Source organism: Taudactylus pleione, unplaced genomic scaffold (assembly GCF_031769625.1).
Source record: "Taudactylus pleione unplaced genomic scaffold, aTauple2 ptg000377l, whole genome shotgun sequence".
Taxonomy (NCBI): Eukaryota; Metazoa; Chordata; class Amphibia; order Anura; family Myobatrachidae; genus Taudactylus; species Taudactylus pleione.
Window position 1 is genome coordinate 6,197,022 of NW_028284778.1, and position 27,949 is coordinate 6,224,970.

General features: G+C 43.6%; 2 protein-coding genes across 2 annotated transcripts in view; both read left to right on the plus strand.

Annotated features, from left to right (window-relative positions):
* Positions 1 to 26,280, plus strand: part of LOC148508092 (uncharacterized) — a 30,111-nt gene extending 3,831 nt beyond the window's left edge. Inside the window, exons 2-5 of the mRNA XM_088445289.1 lie at positions 10,188 to 10,266; positions 10,369 to 10,466; positions 15,967 to 16,315; positions 26,096 to 26,280. Coding sequence (XP_088301415.1) covers positions 10,233 to 10,266; positions 10,369 to 10,466; positions 15,967 to 16,315; positions 26,096 to 26,115 — 501 coding nt within the window. The 5' untranslated portion in view covers positions 10,188 to 10,232 and the 3' untranslated portion in view covers positions 26,116 to 26,280. The remainder of the gene's footprint in view (positions 1 to 10,187; positions 10,267 to 10,368; positions 10,467 to 15,966; positions 16,316 to 26,095) is intronic.
* Positions 1 to 27,710, plus strand: part of LOC148508090 (uncharacterized) — a 95,657-nt gene extending 67,947 nt beyond the window's left edge. The window contains exon 8 of the mRNA XM_088445295.1: positions 26,772 to 27,710. Coding sequence (XP_088301421.1) covers positions 26,772 to 27,504 — 733 coding nt within the window. The 3' untranslated portion in view covers positions 27,505 to 27,710. The remainder of the gene's footprint in view (positions 1 to 26,771) is intronic.
* Positions 27,711 to 27,949: the final 239 nt, after the last annotated feature.

Genomic DNA, 27,949 nt, shown 5'->3' on the forward strand with positions numbered 1-27,949 from the left:
AGGAGATAACCGGATGTGAGCGAGCAGATTGGGGTCTATCAGGTGAAGCCAAGCCTATGATTGTGGATATGGAGGAAACATTACACAACTTAGTTTCAATTTCCACCCAACGGGGTATTTGAGATAATGTAAACCATGCTATTGCCTGACTTAAATGGGTAGCATAATAATAAAGGTTAATATCGGGAAATCCATTTCCCCCATTAGTGGTGGGACGACAAAGAGTCAGGAAACCAATGCGGGGAGGTTTGGATTTCCATACGAATTGGACAAACTACCTGTGTATTTGCAATAAAGTTGATTTGGGAATTGCAACAGGAAGGGTCTGGAAAAGGTAGAGTAATCTAGGCACAAGGTTTATTTTGATTGCCGCTATCCTGCCTAACCAGGAAATTATTAGATCACGCCATCGAAGAAGGTCCAGTTGAATTTTTTTAAGCATAGGGGGGAAATTTGCAGAGTATAAAGTGTCGTAACTGTTTGTTATGTAGACTCCTAAATATTTAATTTTAGAGGGGTGCCAGGAGAAGTTATAATTGCGACGCAGGAGATCCAGGGCCCTATGTGTCATATTAAGTGCAAGAGACTCAGTTTTAGAAAAGTTGACCTTATAACCCGAAAGTGAGCCGTAGTCAGTCAAAACTTGAAAAAGTTTCGGGAGAGATGTATGAGGAGAGGTTAGAGTTTGGAGTACGTCATTAGCGGAAAGAGATATTTTGTATTCAGACTTTCCAAGTGACGCACCCGTAATATCCGAGTCAAGGCGTATTTGCGCTGCAAGGGGTTCAATGGCAAGGGCAAAGATCAAAGGCGACAAAGGGCACCCCTGTCTAGTACAATTAGTTATACGAAAAGGGGACGAGAGAAGACCATTGACGGAGACCCTAGCTGAAGGGGTAGAGTATAGGGCCAGGATGCCCTGGAGAAAATTACCGCCCAAGCCGAAGGCCCTCAAGGTTAGAAACATGATGGGCCAACAGATCTGGTCAAAGGCCTTCTCAGCGTCCAGGGAGAGCACCAGGGCTGGGGTTCGAGTAGACTTGATAGAGTGAATGAGACTAACAACTCGCCTAGTGTTGTCTCTTGCTTGCCTCCCTAGCATAAAGCCAACCTGATCGTTATGGACCAAGTCAGGCAGCACTGAATTCAGGCGGTTGGCAAGTATCTTTGCATAGATCTTGACATCGGTGTTCAACAGCGAGATGGGTCTGTAATGGGCACAATTGGAGTGGTCTTTACCTTCTTTGGGGATAACAATAATCCTGGCCTCAAGGGCCTCTTTGGAGAAAGAACCACCAGACATCACACCATTGAACACCGTGGCAAGATGGGGGGAAAGCAGGAGGGCAAAGGATTTATAGTAGGTAGCTGTAAAGCCATCAGGGCCAGGGGCCTTATTTGCTTTAAGGTTCCCAATCACCTCTGAGATCTCATGCGTCTCAATTGCAACGTTTAAAGATTCAATGACTGAAGAGGATAATTTAGGTAAATGACAGCTGGCTAAAAAGTTTTTTACTGAGTCCACAGCAGGCAATGAACTGCCTGAAGAAGACGAGAAATTATACAAATTAGTATAAAATTTACAGTTAACTCAGTAATATGTAAGGGATCTCTAATAGGAACACCTGAGCTAGATTTAATTGTCAGAACATTATTCTGGGAGAGTGTGGATCGTAGTCTAGACGCCAGTATTCTATCAGCTTTATCCCCCTTTTCGTAAAATGTTTGATTAAGCCATTTAAGAGAAGTCTCAGCTTTTGCTGTGAGAAGGAGACCAAGTTCACCTCTGGCGGCAACAAGATCACGATAGTCATCCGCCAGTCCTGATGTTTTGTGAATTTTGTCTAGATGAGCAACAAGATCCATAAGCTCAAGAAGCCTCTTGTTTCTGGCCTTCTTGGCAAAAGCCGCAGACTTAATCAAAGACCCTCGGATCACTGCTTTGTGGGCATCCCAGAGAAGCTGGGGAGAGATTGTAGGATTAGAATTTAGAGAGAAATATTCTGTAATCTCAGAGGCTAGTTGTGATCGCAGGGTAGGATTCATAAGGAGCCTATCATTAAGGCGCCAAATATGAGAATTATTACGAGGAAAGGGAGATTCAATATCTACTGAGAATGGGGAGTGGTCTGACCAGGTGCTGGGGTGAATGCTGGCATCTAGAATTAGTTGTGCAGGGTCAATTCCAAGAAAAATCATATCCAGCCTTGTATGAACATCATGGACAGGTGAATAAAAGGTAAAGTCTTTAGCAGTAGGTTCTTTCACACGCCAAGCGTCAAATAGGAGGTGTTGGGAAAGAAACTGTTGTAATGCGTCAGAATTAGCACGAACCGAGCTAGCCGACGATCGTGGGGGAGGTTTAGATCTATCAAGCCGGGAATCTAAGGTAGTATTAAAGTCACCTGCCACGACCACTCTACCTCTTCTATGTTGGGACAGCAGCAAACTCAAGGTACGAAAAAAACGTGGTTGTGCAGAGTTGGGGGCATATATATTAACAAACGTGAAAAGGGTACCTTCCAGTTCTCCAACCAGCAGAAGGTAGCGCCCCTCTGGATACCGAACAACCAAGGAGGGAGTAAAGGTAACCCGTCGAGAGAATAGTATAGCAACACCCTTCTTTTTACGGGAAGGGTCACAAGCATGATAAGTTAAGGGAAAGTATTTGGATTTCAATTCGGGGTGTCGAGCGCCAGCAAAATGGGTCTCCTGTAGAAAAATAACGTCGCCTTGGAGTTGGCGAAGAGTATGGAACAAGGTGGATCGACGATGTGGGCTGTTCAACCTTTAACGTTAAATGTGATGAGTTTGGTGGTCATGGGGGTGTGTATGAAATGGTTATCAAGTTATTTAAATGTTTTAATATAACATTTTCTGAATAAGAAGCTGTAAAATGAATAAGAAGCCAACTTCAGCCTTGTAAAAGAAACCCACCTTCATTAATAGCACAGGAAGCACCACAAATCATATTACACCGTGTACAGCACTACCAGCCTCACACATGTGTATAGTGTACACTGCTCCCAGGTGGGTTAAGGTACAGGAATATCAGTGACGGTAATACGTGATAAATAGCACAGGAAGCACCACAAATCATGGTGGGGACCCGCTGAGAAACCGTTCTTCCCCAGGGCTGGGGACTCCCTGGGGACGGCAGCATGTGGAGCTGGGCACTGAGTCCTGTGCTTCCACTAGACCATCGGGGCTGGAGTTATGTGGAACGCTCCAGCTTCCCGGGAGTTAAATGCTGGCCAGGGGAGGCAGCCTTCCCTGTCTAACAGCCAGCTCCTCCCCGCTGCATAGCGCGCCTTTCCACTGCGGACTGGCAAGGCTGTGGCAGCTCTCCTCCTCCGGATCTGCTCCCTCAGAGGTCAGTGGCCATTTTCTTTTGGCTGAAAGTCGCAGATCACAGCAGGCGGAACGGAGCCCGGGTACCCCTACATACCTCTCCTCCTGAACGTGCTCAGTGTATGTAGCGCTATATCCTACCAGACACTAAGTCTGGGTAGTTGATTAAGTAGTGCCATTAAGTGCAGGTGTTATTATTCTGCATTGTATGTGACTGTATGCTAGCGCTGTCTGTCTGAGTTTTACTTTCTAAATCTGTCAGCCATTTTACTTTCCCTGTGCCTGTTTTTTGTCACCGAGCCCTAAACACAGGTGTTGTCAGGGTGCAGCCTCATAGTCTGTTCATTTCTGTGTGGTAGGTCTCATACAATATATTGGTATCTTCTTCACCATGTCTGGCAGTGAGAGTGGTATGCCAAATTTGTCTCCCGTCCAGTTGTCATGTAAAAAGTGTACAGCGGAATTGGGGGTGGGAGACATGGTCCTTGAGGGATTATGTTTGAGGTGTTATGCTCCTCCAGGTCCCTCTACGGTCTCTGGAGCCCCCTTGGGTGTGCTTTGCGCGAGCACGGCCATTGCACGACGATTAGCTGTCTTTCCAGTGTTTTCCTCACTGGGGTTCACACAGCAACAGCTTATGCCCTCTCAAAGCCTGCGTCAGCCGTCTGCACCCATGGAGGTGTTATCCCCCCCCGTGGGTTAATACAATTCCCACTGCGTTGCAGAATGTGGCTGTGGTGCGGCAGGGGGAGGCACCCCAAAGTAGACTGGCTAAAAGATTTTTGCCGTAGTCTCAATCTACTCTATATGAGGATGACGAGATCTCATCTAATGATGGGGTGCTCCCGGATGAATCTGACTCCGAGTCCTCTACACGTGAGGTGGAGTCCATTAAAAATATATATTCTAGTTCTGTTACAAGCTGTCAGAGTAGCCCTGGTCATTGAGGAGGACGAACCTTCAGCTCCTAAATTCAAACATGCATATTTCAAGGACGTAAAAGTGACTGCTGCTATATTTCCCTTGTCCGACCAGCTGTTGGACCATCTAGAGGTAGCATGGAAAACAAGGGGAAAGAGGTACCAGCCGCATAAGCATCTGGCCTATGCTAATCATTTTACTGAGGACTATTTTACTAAATGGGAAAATTCACCGGCGGTGGATTCCCATTTAACGCGCTTGGTTAAAAGCTCAACTCTCCCTATGCCTTCCATGTCGTCCCTGAAGGATACTACAGATAGGAAGGTGGAGGTTTGCTTGAAGTCTATTTATTTCCTTTTAGGTGCCGCGTGCAGACACAGATAAAAGGAAGAACAGTGTTAGTAGATGTAAAGGCACAACTACAAGAGTATATAATAAACAAAATGAGTTTAGAGCTGTTAAAGTTGCAGGATTTTAAATTAAGGATAAAGCATTCTTATAGATGAGAAGGTGTATACAAATGGTAGATACTACAGTGGTGTAGAGATAAATTGACAGTGGTAAAGGAATAATATAAACTGTAGGGTGAAAAAAAAAAAACATACATTCAAAAATAAAAATGCAGCAATCCACCTGGTAGTTGCTTGCAATGCTGAAGCAGGCTGTTAGCAAAAGGTGTGTTCAGGTTACAATGAAAGCTGGTGGCTGAGTTGCAGGGTATCCAGAAGCTCAGAAGATCCTTTTCAATTGTTTTCAAGTTGTAAAGAGTTATTTTTTAAATGTTGTCCTCCTGTCTTCCTTCTGTTTAAATCTTGTCTAAAGGTGCATACACACATAACGATTTTTTGAACGATTTAACTATAACGATGTCGTTATCGTTCAATCGTTGAAAAAATCGTTCAGTTTTTGAGTTATAACGAACGATTATCGTTCATGCGCGTTCCCGTTTGTAGTTCATTCTGACTGACCAACTGAACGATTTTCATTAAGGGAAGTTACAAAAATCGTTCATTACCCTTTAAAAAAATCGGACTTAAAATCGTTCATAAAATCGTTAGTAACAAAATCGTTGTTGTGTGTATGCAGCTTTACTCTTTAAATGATGCTGTGCATGTAATACCACTTAGAAAAAAACCCACTTTGAAATAAAAACCTATCCAGCCTTGTAACAGGCCTGCAGCCTGTGGCTTACTGGGTATATAGTGAAGCATACATGTGTAGTCACTGATTACACCCCAACCCCCAATTACCTCACCCACACCAGATACAAGTCATAAAATTCTAATACAAACAGACAGACCCAAAACAGCATCCCATGTATCTAGGAGTTAATAAATAGTTAAATTTCAAGACCTTAAGTCACTGGTTTTTGCAGATAATAATAACAAAGTACCTATGAAATCAGTATAATCATACAGCACTGCTAGTTTTATGTCAGATGACTGGTCCCAATAGATTACCTATGAAATCAGTATAATCATACAGCACTGCTAGTTCTATGTCAGATGACTGGTCCCAATAGATTACCTATGAAATCAGTATAATCATACAGCACTGCTAGTTTTATGTCAGATGACTGGTCCCAATAGATTACCTATGAAATCAGTATAATCATACAGCACTGCTAGTTTTATGTCAGATGACTGGTCCCAATAGATTACCTATGAAATCAGTATAATCATACAGCACTGCTAGTTTTATGTCAGATGACTGGTCCCAATAGATTACCTATGAAATCAGTATAATCATACAGCACTGCTAGTTCTATGTCAGATGACTGGTCCCAATAGGATTACCTATGAAATCAGTATAATCATACAGTAGTGCTAGTTCTATGTCAGATGACTGGTCCCAATAGATTACCTATGAAATCAGTATAATCATACAGCACTGCTAGTTCTATGTCAGATGACTGGTCCCAATAGGATTACCTATGAAATCAGTATAATCATACAGCACTGCTAGTTCTATGTCAGATGACTGGTCCCAATAGGATTACCTATGAAATCAGTATAATCGTACAGCACTGCTAGTTTTATGTCAGATGACTGGTCCCAATAGGATTACCTATGAAATCAGTATAATCATACAGTACTGCTAGTTCTATGTCAGATGACTGGTCCCAATAGGATTACCTATGAAATCAGTATAATCGTACAGTACTGCTAGTTTTATGTCAGATGACTGGTCCCAATAGGATTACCTATGAAATCAGTATAATCATACAGCACTGCTAGTTCTATGTCAGATGACTGGTCCCAATAGGATTAGGTATGAAATCAGTATAATCATACAGCACTGCTAGTTCTATGTCAGATGACTGGTCCCAATAGATTACCTATGAAATCAGTATAATCATACAGTAGTGCTAGTTCTATGTCAGATGACTGGTCCCAATAGATTACCTATGAAATCAGTATAATCATACAGCACTGCTAGTTCTATGTCAGATGACTGGTCCCAATAGGATTAGGTATGAAATCAGTATAATCATACAGTACTGCTAGTTCTATGTCAGATGACTGGTCCCAATAGGATTAGGTATGAAATCAGTATAATCATACAGTAGTGCTAGTTCTATGTCAGATGACTGGTTCCAATAGATTATAGAGAAGAGAAGGGGAAAATCAGTCAGATCATCATCCCTCGCTGACCACAGAGGATAAAGCTAGTAAGGTTTCTTGTCTAACTCTTTAAATTATGCTGTGCATATAATACCACTTACAAAAAAACCCACTTTGAAATAAAAACCTATGCAGCCTTGCAACAGGCCTGTAGCCTGTGGCTTACTGGGTATATAGTGAAGCATACATGTGATATATGTATGGATATAGTTCAAAGTCCGTCTTATACAGGGACTTTTCTTTCTTCTGATATGCTCCTTGTTCCAATAATTCCTCAAATAAAAGAAAATAATATATTGTTGGAAAAGTGATTTTGTATATATAATCAAATTTCTCTCTCCTACTTACATGTAGGATTGGGTAGTCAGTCTCCTCCTGGGTGATATGGACTCCCTCCTCCTTGGATTTCCCTTAAGAGTAATGTAAACTTCACCGGTGGACATACGAATCTTTTAACCGAATCATCAAATCCTCAACAAAGAATTATAACGGAAAAAACAACCATAGTGTAACTCTGATACATTTATTAGACACTAGGTAAAGCCACACAACAATGAAACAATAAAAATGGCCGCGTACTCAGGCCTTCATAGTCTCTCCATCGACTTCATTGCTGTTGCCTCAACGTCCGGACCGTTTGTCTCAAAGTCCTTGCCTTTACCTGGACCTAGGTCGTCTGTCTTTGACGGCGTGGCTCTTGAGACATCCCTCCTAAGGTCCAAAGGTTTTTCCGGCTCTGTGGTTAACACCATGCTCAGAGCACGGAAGCCTGCCTCTGCCAGGATTCAACACAGGGTGTAGCATACCTACTTTGGTGTAATCCAAGAGGTTACGTTACGACCCCCAAGTGTTTAGGGTATCCAGAGTTTTGGCTTTCCTGCAAGCGGGTTTGGACCTTGGTCTCCGCCTTGCTTCACTGAAGGTGCATGTCTCTGCCCTTTCAGTGTGGTTCCAGCAAAGGATCGCTCCTCTTTCTGATATCCGCACTTTCCTTCAAAGGGTCCTTTGCATTCAGCCTCCCTTTGTCCTGTGGCACCTTCGGATTTGGCTGTTGTCCTTAGGGCCCTCCATTTGAACCCCTGGACTCAGTGGATCTCAAATGGCTTACTGCTTAGACAGTTTTCTTCTGGCTATTGCTTCTGCCAGAAGAGTGTCTGATTTGGGGGCTCTCTCTTGTCGTTCCCCCATTTCTGTTTTTTCACAAGGACAGGGCGGTGCTTCGGACTTGCCCTGGTTTCCTTCCTAAGGTGATCTCTAGTTTCCACATTAATAAAGAAAATTATTGTGCCGGCCTTCAATTCCCCAGACCTCTCGGCAGGTGAGGCCTCATTGGATGTGATACGTGCCCTTAGGATTTATGTGGACCAGTTCCTTTGGAAGTCAGACTCCTTGTTTGTACTCTATGGATTCCACAAGAAGGTATGGCCAGCCAATAAACAAACTTTGGCTAGGTGGCTTCACATGGCGATCTCTGAGGATTACGCTCATGAGGGCCTTCCAGTGCCGCCCTCTGTTACTCTGTTCTACTCGGTCTGTGGGTCCTTCATGGACAGCTCGCCGTCTTCTGTCCATACCTTGCTGAGATTATGCATTTGATACCTTTGCCTCTCAGGATGCATCCTTTGAGTGGTGGATTCTCCTCTCTGCACAGGAGCGTCCCCACCCTTGAGGGTACTGCTTTGGGACATCCCCATTGTCACCCTGTGGACGCCTATGGACCCTGAAGTAGAAAATGAGAGATTATGGTAAGAACTTACCTTTGTTACCTCTCTTTCTACGAAGTCCATAGGGTCCACAGGGCACCCTCCCTGTCGCACCAGTGCTTCAGTTGGGCTTCGCTCGGTCAACGGTTTTCCGTCTCCTTCTGTGTGAGAATGTGATTCTTGTGTGTTCCAGACTTTCTTCTCTCTTTTATCCTCCTTCGGCCTTTGGCTTGCTATGAAACAGAGGTGCCTCTGGCCTGGGGGCGGGGTATGGGAGAGGAGTGTCCAGGGAATGCCAATCAAGTGATGGCCACATCGTCCAGGTCAGAATGATATATTTCTCGCTCGGTAGTGCATACTTACTATACAATAAGAGGGGAATTGTTACCGAGATTGACAGATCTTTTTGCATGTACAAATCTGAAGATACGACCAACGACCCGCGGGAACGCGCATCGGCATCATGATAGTGTACACACTGGACGATATGAATGATTTGTCGTTCCGATGCGTCGGAATCGGCCAAATCTCTCAAGATATCATCTAGTGTGTAGGGGCCAGAGCCCTAAACTTATAATGTACAGTATATCAGCAGGGTGTACACTGTAGGATGTAGCTGGTAATACTATTAGTAGCTTTTACCTTCTGTGACTTCCTCTATGCAACCATTTTATTACAGTGTTATAGCATCTGTCTCATTTTGTGTGTCTGTATGTAATATATACAATTTATACCATCATGTAGGTGTTATAGCGCCCATGTGTCTGTATGTAGTCACATTTGGTGCCATGTATACAGATCTGTGTCCTCACTATACACAATGTGTTATTATAGTGACATTAGGATGGGATATATTACATTGCTCACGGTATGTTGTGTTCTCTATCTCTGATACATACCTGAGACTTTGCTGCTTACAGCTATTACTGTATTAGTGATCACTCTAGGCGCAGGGCGCTGACCAGTGAGGAGGGCATATTTTAATTTTAAAGGGCAACATTTTATACATGATACATCGCTATGTCCTTCAAAATGTAAATATACCCTCCCCACTGATCAGCACCCTGCTCCTTGAGTGAGCACTAATGTATTCTTATATGTAATTAAGTTTTACAACAAGAAGATGGTTTCCACTTTTGTGGACTTTATTAATGATGCAGTTTAGACAAGAATGTCTCATTGTATACATGCAGCCCCTGTCCTACCTGTGACTGTGGTCTATATGCAGTGCCTAGTACCATGTACATAGCGCTTAAATCTCCTACCATCTCCCATGGGCCGGCCAGTATAAGATTGTCTATGACCAGCCCCCACTGCATGGACATCTAAGGCTGTAGCCAGAGGACACAGAGTGGGGGCCCGACAATGAGGTCAGGACCTACAGGTGAGGTAAGGATGGGGGATCAGATTGTAAAATTGGCCCATCTTGTGTATTTTACACATTTAACCCCTAAAACACAAACTAGATGGACGTTTAATGTTACCTTCTACAGTAACACCAGGGGCTGTGTCTGGGTGATGACTGTATCATTGTGTATGTCAGGTTCCTATAAGGTGTCAGGATGTCACTGTCTATGTCTCATTGCAGGAGGGGGAGTATATAGAAACACATAAGGATTTATACAAGGACGTGATGATGGAGAATCACCAGCCACTCGCATCACTGGGTAAGAGGAGACTAATGGGGAGCAGGTTCTCTGAATACCTATATACACACATCACCTGATAATCACATGTATACATGTACTCAGTCACTGTGTCTCCTACAGATGGACCCTGTAACAGAAATACCCCAGAGAGATTCCCCCGTCGTCTTTATTCCCAGGATTGTGCAGAGGAGAATCACAGGATCCCACCGGACGATCAGGTAGGTGGGGTTTAGGGTCTCACCAAAGTGACTTATCACTATGGGGTCTATGTACTAAGTCTTGGAGATAAAGTATCAACCAATCAGCTTCTAACTGTCACTTTACAGGTTGTGTTTAAAAAATGACAGGAGCTGATTGGTTGGTACTTTATTTTTCTACAAGGCTCAGTACATAGACCCCTTTCTGATCTGTGGAGCATCTGTAACAGGATGGACAAGGTCCCAACCAGGGGGGCATATGCCCCGGGCGCTGGTCGCGAGTCAGTCAGAGCTTGCAGACCAGTAGTCATTCAGCAGTGGCTGCTGATCCGCAAGCTCTGATTGGCCTGTGACTGGTGCCACATGAGAATGACGGTGGCGCCTCTGTGTTTCTTAAAGGCTGCGGGCTGCTGCCTGCCAGTTTGGGGTGGGCTTCGGGGGTCGTGGGGGTTTTTGGTTGACATAAATGTGTAAGAGGCATTGCTATGGCACAATGTGTGAGGGGTAATAAGGTGGCGTAATGTGTAAGGGGCATTTCTGTGGGGCATAATGTGTAAGGGGCAAGACTGCATTCCAAAACCATTCACCCTTTTCGAGAGCATGCGCGCACAGAAAAATGTATTAGTTACCTTTTCCATCTTTACTCCGGTCTATTATGTAAGTACTGTGGACTCCCATTGGGTGCGGCATCTAGTATGGTCGCCATTTAGCAAGAATCTGAGCTACATTGCAGAATCTGCCTCCATCCTCCTCGTCTACCTTGAAAACAAAGCTACTTCTTACCTCAGTAAGTTGGCCTTGGTGTGGGGTATATTTGGGTACAGCTACTTGCTCTCTCAGAGAACAATATTTCCTCCTGAGTCCAGCGATCAGCATGGATGACATTCATGACCGCCAGGATCCCCATGGTGTGAATCTGTCAATGGCAGTTTCCTGTGGTTGGCCTCCCTTCCTGGGAGAACATTTGTATCCATACCTACTTCATCAGGCTGTCCTCCTGCATTCCCCTGGCCAGACATTGTGGACAAGTGAGACTGGTGTCTCCTGTGGCTCAGGTCGGTGTGGTCCCGGGATACGCTCTGTCCTCCCTCCACTCCCCCCATCTGGTTGTTGCTTACCTGATCCTTTGAGGTGGAGGCTGCTTCTGGGGTTGTTCTACCTGCTCCGCTGACGGATCCCTGGTATCGGACGCCCTTCTCTGCCGCCATCAGTCAGGGACGTAACTTGGGTGGTGCGGCCGGTGCGCACACACAGAGCGCCTCCACCTGCGATCGCGGCCACTGCCTCTTCTAAAGTCCGCTACAATGTATAATACTAGCGGTGTGACTGGCAGTAGCGGTGTGACTGGCTTTTTATCTGCTGGGCGCACCGCTAATAATACACATTACAGCAGGCCGGGCACCCCTGAAGCTCCCTACCCCTGTGGTTCGCCCCCTCCCTGTTTCACTAGTGTCACTGTCTCAGGGAGGGACTGGGAGAGACTTCATGACGTCTCTCCCAGTCCCACAATCCCCTGTGCCGAGGAGCTGCGGTGCTGCTATTTCTCTCGTGCCTGCTCCTGCCGGATACAGATACTGCAGCTCCCCCCCACACTGCTCCCACCTGCTGAGAAACTTTGTACTGAAGGTAACTAAGTGCTGCTTTTTGGAAAGAGACCAGGGGGAGGGGGATCTGTACTGTGTGGCATAATGTGTAAGTAGGGGGAGGAGATTTGCACTATGTGGCATAATGTGTATTAAACAATACAACCGTGGGCATAATGTGTAAGGAGCTTCACCACTGTGGTCATAATGTATAAGGAAAAATTACTACTGTGGTCATAATGTGTAAGGGACATTACTACTGTGTGGCGTAATCTGTAAGGGGCATTACTACTGTGTGGTCATAATGTAAGGGTCATTATTACTGTAGGGCTTAATCTATAAGGGGCATTACCACAGTGGGCATATGTGTAATTGGCATTACTACTGTGATGGGCATTACTAATGTGTAGCGTAATGTGTATAAGGGACAGCACTTTGTAGAGTATTGTGAATAAGGAGCACTACTGTGTGTCGAATTGCGAATTGGTATTATAGTGTGGCCAAACCCTTTTCCTACAAGACCACGCCTTTTTTTCGGCCGTATGCCTGTGACGCGCACTGTCCCTGGTTACAATATGGGTGGGAGGGGGCATCAATGCCCTTTCTGGCACAGGGCACCAAAATGTCTAGTTACGGCTCTGCCATCGGCTTACCCGTGCTGTGATCTCCACGTGTGGCGACTCCTGGATGCCTGTGTATGGCGGAGCTTGCTGCCTGGGACTGGGGCTTGCATTGCTGCTGCTTCCTAGAGCCTGAACATGTAACCTGCTGGTGCTTGGTCAGGAAGTGAGCCACTCTTGCTGTTTGGAGTAGATGGCAGGATGCATAGGCGGAGACCTCCTTTTTCCTCTCACAGACTGCTGATGGAAGAAGCTCTCTGGGGATATAATAACATCCTGCTATATGAACCTCCGGCATTGTCATCTAAAGGCTGTTGAAGTTCACCACCCTCTTTCATTGGACATACATTGAACCTTTTACAGCCGGGGAGATACCACACCCTTACTTCAATTAATACTAGCTAAGGTATAACCTTTTACAGCCAGGGAGATACCACACCCTTACTTCAATTAATACCAGCTAAGGTATAAAAACGTGGTAAGTTGAGTTATGGTGGGTACACATTAAGGATTCTAGATTCTAACCTCTATACACTCCTGCCTATACCTTCTAATATCCTGCCTATAAACCTCTAAGGTTGACGCAATATGCGTACGCAGTCATACATTAAATAAAGACTCCAGACCTGGAACCTGTGGTTCCAAAGCACAAAGTATTCTTCAAGTAAAAGTACAGTCAGTTACACGCTATGATCTAAGTACAATTTAGCGCAAAGAAATTATACAGACCCAAATACAGTTATACATATGCAGGCGCTCTGGACCAGATCCCGGCATCAGCAAGATAACCTCCGTCAATCAGCAAGAAGACTAGAAACCCAGGGTCAGAGCACACATATTTATACCCCCCCAGAAATAGACCACACAATAGAAAGGCTTGTTGCTGATGCCATTGGTTCCCAAGGGGGACGCATCTGTTACAGAGCATTTAACAGGTTGGTTCAAATGGACACAGAACAGCCTCTAACAGCTTGTTGCCTCCTCTATTTCCCCTGCATGCACAAAAATACATTTTGGTTCTTTATGTCTTTACGCTCCATAAGTTGCGAACGCATGTTCCGATCTTCACACCGTTGATACCGGGAAGCTATGGATAAAGTGTGGATCAGTATAATATCAAACACGGCTTACTTATCATGTATTAAACCTTAGATACCAAAATAGTCTTTATTTCACAGCATTTGTAATAAATGAATAAAACTTGAATCTTTTACTTTATAGCTATGGAACCTTTTATGTAAGTGTGCATTATGTAAGTATTAGGGATATGGGAAAAGACGCTAGTTAGGTTTATCTGATTTTGGGCAGATGTGCACGCATGCAGCTAATAAACAGCGTTCGCATTCAGGATATTGTGCACTCGCTACTGAGCATCATGTTAGCAGCTCTGTGCGTAATGTGTGGTGTTTATGCATGAGATGCTATATATATATATATATATATATATATATATATACACACACACACACATCTCATTCCTTATTTACAGTTTCAAACTATAATGCAAATGTGTTACCCCCAGCTGTGAAGCCGGGGCCATTCTGTCTGGGTGTGGGACTAAAACCTGTTTAGGATTCAGACAAAGTCAATTGTGTAGATCAATGTCTGGGTTATATTACAATTGCCACAACTATACTTGTCTACATACAGGGATTCCCAATTTGTATGTAAAACACTCACAGTATTCTGGTGCATTGTCTATTCTATTTACTTTTTCTCAGGAGGCTGTTCTTCCAGTTGCCCTTGGTAGATTATCAAAAACATTGCCATCTGTACTTAGCTCCTGAGTTGTAACTTAAAATGGCACTGGTCGCAAAATGGCGTCTTGCAGATTGTTGTTTCGCAAGATGGCGTCGCGCACGCTAATTTTTACGCTGATTCCGTCTCAACCACTAATCCAGCTTCGACAACATCTAAACAACCGGCCGCTGTTCAGGGCGATTGTTCCGTCCTTCATTAATATGTACAGCCTTACATGTGATATCGTGTGGTTGACTGTGCAGCACAGCCAATCACACGATATCGCATGCGACCGCGGGAATGGGCAAATCGGGCATAAACACTGTATATGTCCGATTTGACTAAATAGGCCAAATCGGGCCGATATCGTTCAGGTGTGTGTACCCACCGTTAGACAGTGAAAATGTGACGGAGGTTGCACCTTCAGCAGCTCTCTCTATGCTGGACAATCTGAACCATGACTGTGCTGTGAATACTCTGTTCAGTTGAACTGCTGTCTCATGTAAGCTGATTTATTGTTCCTGAACTGTTTGCCTTTTGTAAGAAGCCATTACACTGGCTATGCCTTTTCAACTCTGGAATAAAAAGCTTACTTGTTTTCAACACCTCAGTCTCCCATTGGTTGTCTGAACTTACCCGCTACAAAGGTCCTCAGCTTTTCCCCTTTGTATCCTCCTATAGTGAATATATCTCTCGTATATCAGGGCCCTTTAGCTGCTGTCACATAAGTAGATAGTTCATTCCTTACACTATATTGGCCTTTTCCTATTGGACCTGAATGTATTATTCTGACTATGGCAATTGGCAGCTGACCTCATCATTGGTTTGATCCACGCCTTGTTTCCCTCCCTCACGTTATATAAAGAGGATGTAGGTGCGCCCTCTTGTGGAGTGGGTGCAGAGATGATGTGGGGGAAGTGTGGTGTGGGCTAAAGAGTGTGTGGAGCTAGTGTGGTGGTGAGAGGAAAAGGGGGTGGGGAAATAGAAATGGAAGAGAGGGATTAGAACATGTGATTTATCAGTAGAGTGTGAGCTGGTGATAGGCTGTAGAGAATGTGGTGGGCGAGACGTATGTAAGTGTTGTGCTTGTCTGTACTATAGAATATATGTAGTGGAGAGCATAGCGTAACTCCGACAGGTGGTGTGTAAGATGTGGGTGTGTAGGGAAATAAAAGGTGGATACAGTCATGCAAACCATTTATTGAGTAGAGACAGCCTTTTTCCGGGATGGCAGTTATGGAATGAGGATAGTTCTATTAGAACAGTCCAGTCAGTGATAGGTGCTGACCTCTGCTGGTAAGGATACAGTGAGACTAGCTCAGGGGAAGGTAGGTAAACCCTTTCAGGCGGCTTCTTGATGTGCAGTTCTTGACCTGCACATTTCCACTGCTTGACCTATGGTCATCAGTCTTGTGGAACCGAGCAATCAAGGGTGTAAGTCAGTGAGCAACTCACCGCATACCGAAGTGACTTTCACTATATGATGTGTGAAAAGCTGAGTGCGTCCCATTATTTGTATTGTTTAATCTCTTACTGAAATCCATAATTATGATCTTCTTTTATTACTGGATTATATAGGTTGAAGACCACTTGAATAATATTAAGGTCGAAGATATAGAGGGAGAAGAGACATTTGCGACTGATATCAAGGCAGAAGATATAGAGAGAGAAGAGACTTATGTGACTGATATCAAGGCTGAAGATATAAAGAGAGACGAAGAAATGTATGTGACTGATATAAAGACAGAAGATATAGAGGGAGACGAAGAGACATATGCGACTAATATAAAGACAGAAGATATGGATGGAGAAGAAGAGATGTATGTGACTGATAATAATGCAGAATATATAGAGGGAGAAGAAGAAACGTATGTGAGGGGTGATGAGCATTGTAAGGAGGAAGACATTCCTAAAGAGATCGGCACAGGTGAGTAATAATCACTTAATACAGAAAAGAGTCACATATTCTCCTTGCTCTGTCACTAGAACAATCTCTTATCCTATACTCTCCTCATTGCCAACTAATGATTAAATTGTATCTGCCCAGTGAGGGAGTCAGGAGCTGTCATCCCCAAATAGACTCTTGCTGAAAGTGATACCACCTACCCTAAAAATTGGTCCACTTTTTGGAGCCATCACCTTGGCTGGTGATTCCCAAACTCCACCAAATTTTAGTGAAGGGTCTGTATGTTGGATTTGTCTGAAGTGTGACCTATCAACCTCCCCCAAGTTTACAGTGCTGTCAGTCAGTTCAGATTTAGTAATACTGGCGATGGTTCAGGCACTGTTGCTGATCTACCTGGGACTGGTTCAGGTGTGTTGGAGGGCCCTGCTTGTGTGGCCCGGGTTTGGCTGTGTATTATGGCTCTCACAAAATAACTAGTCAGCCCTTGATCCTAATCATTTCTCAAAATCACAGAAGTTGACAGTCCGTCCAGTAAGCCCACATTCATCTCCCCCCAACCCCAGGCCCCGATCCAAATGAACCCATGCCATGGTGATAACCATAATTTGGCTGCCTGCCATTGAAATTTTTATTTTCCATTTCTTTAGCCATGTGGAACTAAACTGGGCTGTATCAGGGTAATAGAGGCCTTAGAATCCTGGAGCCCCTGCAGTTCCTGGCCATAAACTTTGCTGGGTTGCAGGTGTCCCTTCATGTTTACAGGGTTAGCCTTACTGATTGCCGCTACCCCTTTCTCTCTGGTAGACTACTTTCTCCACCTCTGATGCATCAGGCTAGTAGTACCCCTCCCCACTATCAACTGATGTTTCTTAATACACTGCCATTCAGGACACAGCTTGTCTTGCTCTCAGGATCGGTCCTCTTAGCCACGGGCAAATCTCGTACATTTCCCAGCTGCCATCCATTGTGCTGTGACTTTTCCGTTCTGTGCTTGTAACTGTGTAATCCCACTGCTTACCACCAAATGTTGAGGATGTGGGATTCACAGATCACTCAGACACCGCAATAGATGAGTACAGTACAATGTTTTATTCTGTAGAGCAGAGTTAAACACAGCACGGCACACTTGGCAATAATAAAATCCAACAAATGAAGTATCGAGTCCAACAAAGTCCCATGGCTAGACGCACACTGACGACACTCCAATGTTACAGGGTTCTAGCTGAAGTCCTTAGCAGAGGCAAGGTCCAAGATAAGTAAGACTGTTCAAAGTCCAAATAATTCCAATGCAATGTGTCCCACAAAGATCTCTTGGCAGAACATCACCTCTTAGCCAAGGCCAGTAAATAACATTTCATTACTAGCAGGTAGCCCCTTGCCATATGCTCAGAATAGTCTTAGGCCTGGGGCATGTTCAGCTTCCCCTATCTCAGAGCATCCCAGATGTTCCAGGATACAATTCACAATTTCCTGGCTATAATGATTACATTTAGTTCTCAATTCTCCTTCGATTTACAAATTGACCTAGTAATTAGTCTCTCCCTGTTGTCATGTAAAGCCTGTGTTGATATAGTAATCGGATAACAATACCTAAGTGTTATGAGCCGCCGCCGCGTGGGGCACGATGACTCACACATGCTCCTCCCGGCCATTGCCATGCGACCGGCTCACCGTTTGATGTTGCACCTCATCGGCCATACTGGCTGCTGGTCCCGGCTGTTATGCTTTCTCCCACCAACTTCTGCTGCTCTTAGTTTGACGGCTACGGCATAATGACACTCAAGTGTCAGTGATAATTAGGGGACTGTTGATTGGCTGCTGTACAGTAAAAAGGCAAGAAGGACTTAGCCTACTTGCCAGTTATAGCGTCCTTGCCTGCCTCTGATGCTGACCTGCTCCGTAGATCTACCTGCTTTTGCTCATGACATCCGGATTGCTGCACTGTCTCAATTGTACAGATATAGCCGCCATTGCTACTGGTATCTTGATCTTCCTACATTGTCTCAGTTATTCAGACCTGCCCTGCAATTACTACTGGTATCCTGACCTTCCTGCATTGCCTCAGTTATACAGACCTGCAATTACTACTGGTATCCAGACCTTCCTGCATTGCCTCAGTTATACAGACCTGCAATTACTACTGGTATCCAGACCTTTCTGCACTATTTCATGACCCAGGTTACCTTTTTGCCATCCATTACTCTAGCTGCACTATCTGCGGTCACCTAGTGTCTTACATAAGCTCCTACTATCTTAAGTTTAAGTCCTGGGGGTACCTGGAGGGAACAAGATACCATAACAACTACAGTTTTACCACACTCCTGTTTTGTTACAATCATCATATAATGCAGAGAGCACCATTGACCACTATATAATCCAGAGCATCAGAGACCGCCATATAATACAGAGAGCATCAGTGACCGCTATATAAAACAGAGTGCATCAGCCATGATATACAGAAAGCATCAGTGAATGCCATCCAACACAGATAGCATCTGTGACCACCATACAATACAGAAAGCATCAGTAAACACCATAGTAGAGATCAGTGAACGTCATACAATATAGATTAGTTGTGACCAACATATAATACAGAAAGTATTTTTGATCATTTTTATAATTCCATCATAAGTAATTAACCCCTACTCTCAAACTATTAGCTATTTTAGCATCATCGTAACAACCTAATTATAATTAATATAATTAATCCCTTTTACAATTATTACCTTCATAATCCCCATTATGAATTAGCCCCAATGTCATCAAATAATTCCATTCATGTACATTAAACCTTTTTAATTACCTCTCTGTCTCATATACTATATGTGGTGAAGAATATATGTATTCTTGTGTAGACTGGGGTGCTTTTCTCGAACTAAATTAGTTACAAATAAAATCCAATGCAGCAAGTATAATTGTCTTGTTCCTTGTAAAGCATTCAAGGCCAGTCCCAACTTTCATACAACCTGGAGATTCTTTCCCAGGTTACATCTCAAACCATGTGATATTACTCTGAGCAGGTCCTGCATTACTTGCTGTGTGACTGGCCATAGAGTCGAAGCCACTAGATCTGCTGGGGTTCTGTGTAGACATGATCCTGCTAACTATACCACATGGGGTGCTCACCTCAGGAAGAAGGGATCCTTTGTCTGTACTCCCTCTATATTGGCACCCTCCGAGTCATTTAGGATGAGTTGTCTGAAAAGAAGTATAAAGCAGGTAAATTCAGTACCTCTATTCTGCATCTTACCAACAGTGGATCACTTACACTCCAGCTGCAAATTGGATGTCCCTCACAGGGTTGAGTGAATGGTTATCATTGCTACTTTTGGCGTCAGACCACAGTTTTCACCTATAGATGCTTGTGCACCAAGATGGAAAACTAACCTTACACTTTGAGGTGCAAGGCCCACTGTGCTCAGGAAGGAAAGGGGAGATGAACGCACAGACAGATGGATACTAATCACAGCTAACCTTGTGACGTTGTAGTCTGCCACAGAGCCCTCTGAAGAAACAGATAATACCCACCCACGTAGCTCTCTAATCCTAAACTATTGTGCCACCCATCCAGGTGCCTAACTAGTTACATGGAATGCTAACTCTCAGCAGTCCTAGTGTGCAAACAATAACCTGGCGTAACCTTGGGTGTAGTGCACTAACACAACCTTCTAATAGATAGGATTACCTAATATTAATTATGCTATGCAGTTGAGAACAGAAACAGCAACAAATGAAAGGACAAATGATAGAAGTAAGCACACAACCTCTATCTTATGGGGAGATGGAAAAAATATTACAACCTCCTAAGGAAGTCCAGCCTAAATGCTGAGGTGAGTGATAGAACTTATGCCTATCTCCCTTTGCCTATATCTTGGGAACCAGGCTAAAGTTCCTCTTGGGTTTTATCTAGGACTGGCCGGCTCCTAGGCTAGTGAAGAGCCTAGAGCTCTAGAGGGACTGCTTTATTTAGACCTATTGGGTCATTCCATGCCAAATCATCACAGCGTCCAACCTGACCGTCTAAGATTTTCATGAAATTTGTTAGGATAATAGACGACTTAAAGAAACTTTCATATGTAAAATTTTAGCCCTCAGTGATACTCGGTGTTCATGCAACAGAGTTGCAAGCATGACAAATTTTTGCTTGCAAGGTCAACTAAAATGATTCCTAACTTTGCTTCTAATTGTGGTAGAACTTTCATGTTGGTCTTGTTTTGAAGCTAAGGGTCTATAGTTTTCATAAAAAATAGTTTCATATTTAAATATTGACTTTTACATTTCATGGTCACATGATGTGAACTTTGACCTTGAATATCTAAAAAAGTATGTTTAATTTTTTTTGTACATAAAGTATGTTATACATATACACTTAAATACAATCTCTTAGGTATAAGTTTCATTTTGGGTAGTCTTTAGGGAACAGGAGTAAAAAAAAATATTAAATATTGCAGTTGAACCCTTCTTGCACTAACCATGCAACTGGCAAGTTCAGACTTGTCTTGTAGTGTCTCTCTCTGTGTTATAGGGATGGCCATTGGTGGGTTTCCATCGATGGTCACTGTCACGGACTGTCGGACGATCTCTCCAGATACGCCAATCTGAGAATTGCCGCCCATGACTTATACCGGTTATCTGAGCACGCATGGTTAAATAAACCGAACAACTGCCACCAGCAAAGAGGAGCTTTAGTATTAAATACAGGGTAAGCCTTTGCTCTTACCTGCTATATGATTATGCACACTTAGTAAAAATAGGTAACATGGGCCAAATGAGGCCTTGGGTCATAAAAACACAGTTCCAGAACTAGAATTAATGTTTTCATTCAAGAATATCTTCAAAGCTTAGTTACAAGATTATAATAATATTAAATAAAGGGTTCACACAAATGACTCACAATTCCAAGAAATGAAATAAAAGGGAAGAAACAACCACACAGTTTTTCTTAGGTAGTTCTGGACGAGGCAGTCCCAATGGAGAACTCCGGATCAATCTGTACCTCGCGATAGCCTCTCAGAAATGAACACTGCACTACAAGTGTATCACAGTTTTATCCTGCTCTCCAGCATTCCCACCCAAACCCTCCTCCCTGGGTGATTTTAACCCTTGTCAGCTCAGAGGGTATTGTCACTGTAGCTGGGGCTCCAGGGTCTCTGTCATTTGGGCAGGGTTTCTTAATTACCTTTCAGCCCTTTCTGAAGTTTGAGAAGTGGGCTTAGGTCAATAAACGTGCACACGGATTAGGTAATTAAACATACACCTCTGTAGCCTAACTGTCTGTGGGTATAAACAACAATTCTTTGAACTCCGGCCCTAAAGAGGACACAGGGCTTTTTATGACTGGTGTTAGCAAGGATCTGGCCAGCTGTCAGGTAATTTCCCTGGACATTCAAAAACCATCGCAAAGGGCAACAAAAGACAAAAACTATCTTTTTGGGGCACTCTTGAAAACAATTAATTGAAAAATTATGAATGATATAATGATAAATAAAACTTAACTTTTAATTAAATTCCCTCTTAAAAGAGTAGTGGTTAATACACTCAAGATACAAAATCAATTTACATATAAATCACAAAACAATTTTATGTAACACACAGATCATTCTGAATTTACATACATAGATGTCTGTTCAAGGTGAAAATTTCTCTATAATAAACCCTGAGGCAAAAGCAATACATTTATAAATAGTAATGTATAGGATATCACTAGCCTTCATGGATATACATCCACTCCAAATTAAGCATAAAAATAATAATGATAGAGCCTCAAATACATAATTAGAATAAATTATAATAATCACTGGAGTACTGTATACTGATACAAGGTATTTACTCTCTTATTATAATAGTTGGTTGATTTCTGCCTCAGTCAAGTTTACTACAATTGTCTTTATATGAATCACTTAAACCATTAATTATTAGTCAGAAGTCCCAGACTGGTCATTTATAAATGTTCAAGGTTTGTGCTTGTGTTACACATATAAGTACACAGTAAATTCAAGCAGAAACAAATTGCTACAGGTTATACAGATATAGATACCTGTGTAGACAGATCAGCTCTTATAAACACAAATAAATGCTAATCATTAATTCTGTCCTCGATTTAGACATGACTCGTCTGAAACACATAAATGAATAAACATACAATAAGCATGACTGCACTGGAAACTTCTGTTGAGCTAACCTGATTGAAGCAGGAAATAATTGAATCACTTGTCCCTGTTCTGTTCGGTCAAGACATAGCTGTAATGATACTAAATGTCACATAATCCTAGATAGGTGATGCAACTAAATTGGTATTTGGATATATCAACCAGCAAACGGTATTGGATGTCTCAGGACACCTGTATCAAGTCAGTGAAAATAGTAAGTTCCAGGGTGACAAAAGGGGCAACTATCCACTTCTACTTTCCCCTGTCTAAGGCATCGAACGGGGGATGAGAGAGAGGAAGCCGCTGACCCTGGAATAAACAACAGCAGCGCTTCGGCTTTCTGGGTCGTCAGCCGTGTCTTTCCCCTATTACCGCACTGGCATTGCAGGAGAGGTCACTGGCATCCCCCCAGATGAGGGAGCGCTATGAGGGAAAGGAGAGTACCTTGTAGCCACAGGTGGTTGTAAGAAAAGGCTTCTGGAGTGGTGTAAATAAAAGCTGCTGCTGCTGCTTGTGCAGCTGGTAGTAGGACGCGCGTTTCGTCTGAGGCTTGGTCACCTGATCGCCGTAACAATCTATGGTGAACCATCGATGGTTTGCACCTCTCAGTCTAGTTGCAGCTTCTGCATTGAGAACTAGTTGTACAAGACATACTTGCCTCTGGGAGGGGGCAGCCAGGGTGGCATAGTTGGGTGGCGTGGCGGAGCATAGGGTGTGTGGCTAGGGATATTACCCGGCATTAGGATTGGAGTGGGGGGCATGACCACATAATTTTGGTACCACCACCGCTACACAGTGCAGAGATTACCAGCATTGTGAAGCAGGGGACGGGGCCGTTATGACACAAGCCTTACCTGCTTTTCCGGGGGTCGGGATCGCCAGCCGATTTTCTGGAGGCTCCCATCAGTTTGTAGTTTTATCAAGAGCGTGCGAAATGGAGAAGTACATTAGGACTCATTCTGCAACCCATTTGATATTAAAGGACATAACAGTAGAAAACTATTAAGGAAGGTTCTACTATGGATGATTAAAATCCAGCCATATGTCAATAGTGATCAAATGATTTGTGATAAATGTAGGAAACAGATTAAAAGGGATTCTTTTACTGCTGAGGAAGGACCAAGCACATCAATTGATGATGAAAGTGACACAGAAGTGGCAGCAAGCATGACTGAATCAGCTTTGCAGTCATTAAATGAAAGTTTAAGCAGTGTGGGAGCATCACCTATCAAGAGGAAAAGAATTAAAGAAAGCTATTGCAAAAGAAAACCTGTAGAAATTCGGCCAGGCTGTAGCTGCTGAATCTTACTGCAGCCTGACCAGGTCCTGGTAGCTTGCGAGTCCAGGAAGTCTGCATCCACCAACGTAGACCCTGGCCTTGTCCTTCTTGGAGACCGAGGGCGACACGCCCCCATTTTTGTGAACGCCGCCCAGGACTGTCCCCGCAATGCCTCAACCTGTCAATCAGGCTGCGGTTGGGAGGCTCTGCAAGCAAACTCGTGGGCTGCAGATACGCAGTACTCCCACCATTGGAGATATACGCTAACCATCAGGTTAGCATATATCTCTGAATCAGGCCCTGTATTAGGTAAAGTGTCTTAGGGCCTGATTCAGAGCCGCTCGTTAGCGGCTGCTCGTTCGCTCCGAGCGATGTTTGCACAACTGCGCATGCGTACGGATTGTAATACGCATGCGCGAACCAGTCTGCGGCGGAAAATTGTTTGTTCGCTAGATAGCGAGTGCCTGCTATTTTGAGTGACAGAATGAGGCGAATGTGGGTGGTAACAGGGGAAGGTGCTTGAAAACGGGGAGTGGAGATCCGAACGCAGGCGTGCTTAAAGGTCAAAGCGGGCGTTTTATGGGTGTGCATAATTAAAACAGAAGCGTCATCAACCACGTCAGTTGGGTGTCTTTTAGCCAAAACTGCTCGCAAGATTGCGGTAGGAAAAACCAACCAATGGACTAGCGAGCAGTTCATACCCTGTTCGATGTACTCGATTAATCTAATAAATAGCGGACATGACGTATGATGCGAGCGGCCAGGGGGCGTTTTTATCAAATAAACGAGCGCATGTTTTGTTCGCTCGTTCAGACATGGAGGCGTCAACAGACCTCAAGGAGCGAACGGTTCATTTCAATAGCCACCCCCTTTTTCTGACTGAGCGAGCGCTAATTGCGAGCGGCTCTGAATGAGGGCCTTAGTCCCTTCTATTACTAGATCTCAATGTAGAAGCTGCAGCCAGACTGAGAAGAACACAGTAGGGAGGGCCATCAACCATCAATAATTTACAAACCTCAATTGTTTACTACCGATGGCCGATTGTTTTGCCATCGATGTTGTTTTGCCATCGATGGTGCCACCGAAGCCCCGTCCCTTGTTTTGTGATTAGCCGGCGGCTTGCAAAACACCTGACAGCAGTGGCCATCAAGTGGTGCAAACCATCGATGGTTCACCATAGATTATTATTGTACCATCAATGGCTATCACTGATGGTGACCATCAATGGAAAACCACCGATGGCCATCCCTAGAACACAACAAGACAAGTCTGAACTAGCCAGTTGCATGGTTAGTGCAAGAAGGGTTCAACTACGGTACTAAATATTTTCTTTACTCCTGTTCCCAAAGGCATCCAGAAATGATACCAAAGTGAGATTGTGTTTAAGTGCATAACATACTTTATTTACTAAAAAATTAAACATACACTTTTTTTTTTTTTAGATATTCAAGGTCGAAGTTCACATCATGTGACCTTGAAATGTAAAAGTCAATATTTAAATATGAAACCATTTATGAAAACTATAGACCCTTAGCTTCAAAACAAGACCAACATGAAAGTTCTACTGCAATTCGAAGCAAAGTTATGATTAGTTTTAGTTGACCTTGCAAGCATAAATTTGAAATGTTTTGTCATGTTTGCAACTCTGTTGCATGAACACAGTGTATCACTGATGGCTAAAATTTTACATATGAAAGTTGCTTTATGTCGTCTATCATCCTACCAAATTTCATGAAAATCTGAGACGCTCTGGTTGAAAAGTTACTTTTGTGATGATTTGGCATGGAATGACCCTATGCCCTATTTTGGAAGGGAAAAGCTACTTTACTTTATTTTGGCTGTAAAAACATTTTCGTTTTGGAGGGAAAATAGGCTTTGTTTTGGCTACAGAAACATGTGGAACTCATGCATATCAGGAGATATTCAGGGGATACGGGTATCGCACCTGAAATTATTTTGCACCTTGGACCCAGCACCCAAACCTACAGTTTAGTGTGTACCACGGGCATAGTAGAGAGGTCCCAAGGGTGCCTACCTGGTTTTGAGTGAGAGGCTTCTGTGGGGAACATTGTATGGCTCTCTTGCTTCCCACCAGCCTCTCTGGTCATCAGCTTGTACCATTGTCCTCTCCATTTGGTCATGTAATTTTGATCTCGCCCTCTTCTGGCCTTTCATGCAGCTGTCAGAACTTTTCCTCCTAGAAGCTCTTCTTTATTGAAGCACTGTTGCTTGACCGAGCTCTCTCGACAATCATGGATCACCACATCTGCTCCAGATTAGCTGTCTACTGGCTGTGCCTCCTATTTCAAACTGTGGATGCCATGTTTGAAATAGGCACTGATTGGCTGAGCTGGAATCTTTTTTTGGTTTCAGGATTTCCATTGCACCACTAAGGACACAACTTGCGTTTTGCCAACATTGACGTTCTCTCCAGATCCGACATCCACAGGGGGGATGAGTTGGAGATGAACACCTCCATCTGCTGTTTCCTTTATACTCTCTCAGAAAACTCCCTATATTTTCTTCGCCAGTATTATGTTTATGAATGAACGATAGCAGCCTAAAGTATTCTGCTTGAGGTTGTACTAAGTAGGAGACAAACACCACCATCTGCTGTGCTTCCCTAATACTCTCTCTCAAAAAAAACCCAGTGTATCCTTTCTTCACCAGTATTATGTTTACAAGTGAATGGTAGCAGCCCAAAGCATTCTGCTTGAGGTTGTACTAATCAAATGGGAATAGAACAGTTGTTAATGATGCCTTTGCTGTGGGATACTTAGATATCTATTTTATTTCAACCAGATGGACACAATGCAAGGAGTGCCTCAGAAGGACATCTCGTTTGGTCCCCAGATTTTAAATTAGAAGATAAAAAAATTACACGAGTGTGTCCAGAAGAAAACCACATTACCCTAAATATGGATCCAGCCCTTCCCAATGCAGATATATCATCTGATCCCTCTACTCTCGAGGAATGTTCTGGTAGCTCACATATTGCTGCACATAGTACAGATCATAGCGGCGATGCAATAATTTCCTTTTCTGAACATGGGAAATGTTTTACACGTAAATCAAATCTGGTTACACATGAGAGAATTCACACAAGTGAGAAACCATTTCCATGTTCTGAGTGTGGGAAATGTTTTACACAGAAATCAGTTCTTGTTATACATGAAAGAATACACACAGGTGAGAGGCCATTTCCATGTTCTGAGTGTGGGAAATGTTTTACACATAAAGCAGATCTTGTTATACATGAGAGAATACACACAGGTGAGAGGCCATTTCCATGTTCTGAGTGTGGGAAATGTTTTTCATGCAAATCGTATCTTGCTAAACATAAGAGAAGTCACACAGGTGCGAAACCATTTACATGCTGTAAGTGTGGGAAATGTTTTACACAGAAACCATCTCTTGCTAGACATGAGAGAAGTCACACAGGTGGAAAAATATTTTCATGTTCTGAGTGTGGGAGATGTTTTACACACAAACCATCTCTTGTTAGACATGAGAGAACTCACACAGGTGAAAAACCATTTCCATGTTCTGAGTGTGGGATATGTTTTACGCGTAAATTCCATCTTGTTAGACATCATAGACTTCACACAGGTGAGAAGCCATTTCCATGTACTGAGTGTGGGAAATGTTTTACACGTAAATCACATCTTGTTATACATCAGAGAAGTCACACAGCTCAGAAGCCATTTCCATGCTCTGAGTGTGGAAAGCGTTTTACACACAAATCACATCTTGTTACACATGAGAGAAAGTCACACAGGTGAGAACCAGCTATTGTGACATCAGAAAAGTCACAAATAAATTTGCTCGTGCTGATGGACATGAAAAGAGGTTGCATTAATATTTTATTTAAACTGGTCAACGATAACATCAAAACCACTGATAGGTGAAGTGAATAACTTTGATTATCTCATTACAATGGCACCTGGCATGATGTGTGGGATATATTAGGAATCTAGTGAACACTTAGGGCCTGATTCAGACCTGGTCGCAAGCGCTGAGCGCTCACAACTGGGTCGATGGTGGCCCACAGCGCATGCGCACGACAGAGCCGGCTCCGTCGTGCGCATGCTCGAGACCCGGCTAGTGACATGCACTCCGTCGCTCCGGGTCTCGCACCAAAGGGGGCGAGCTGTCGATGTTGAGTGACAGCAAGCCCCTTTTGGTGGGCGAGACGGGGGTTGGCTGCCCAAACGGCGGCCCCACTGA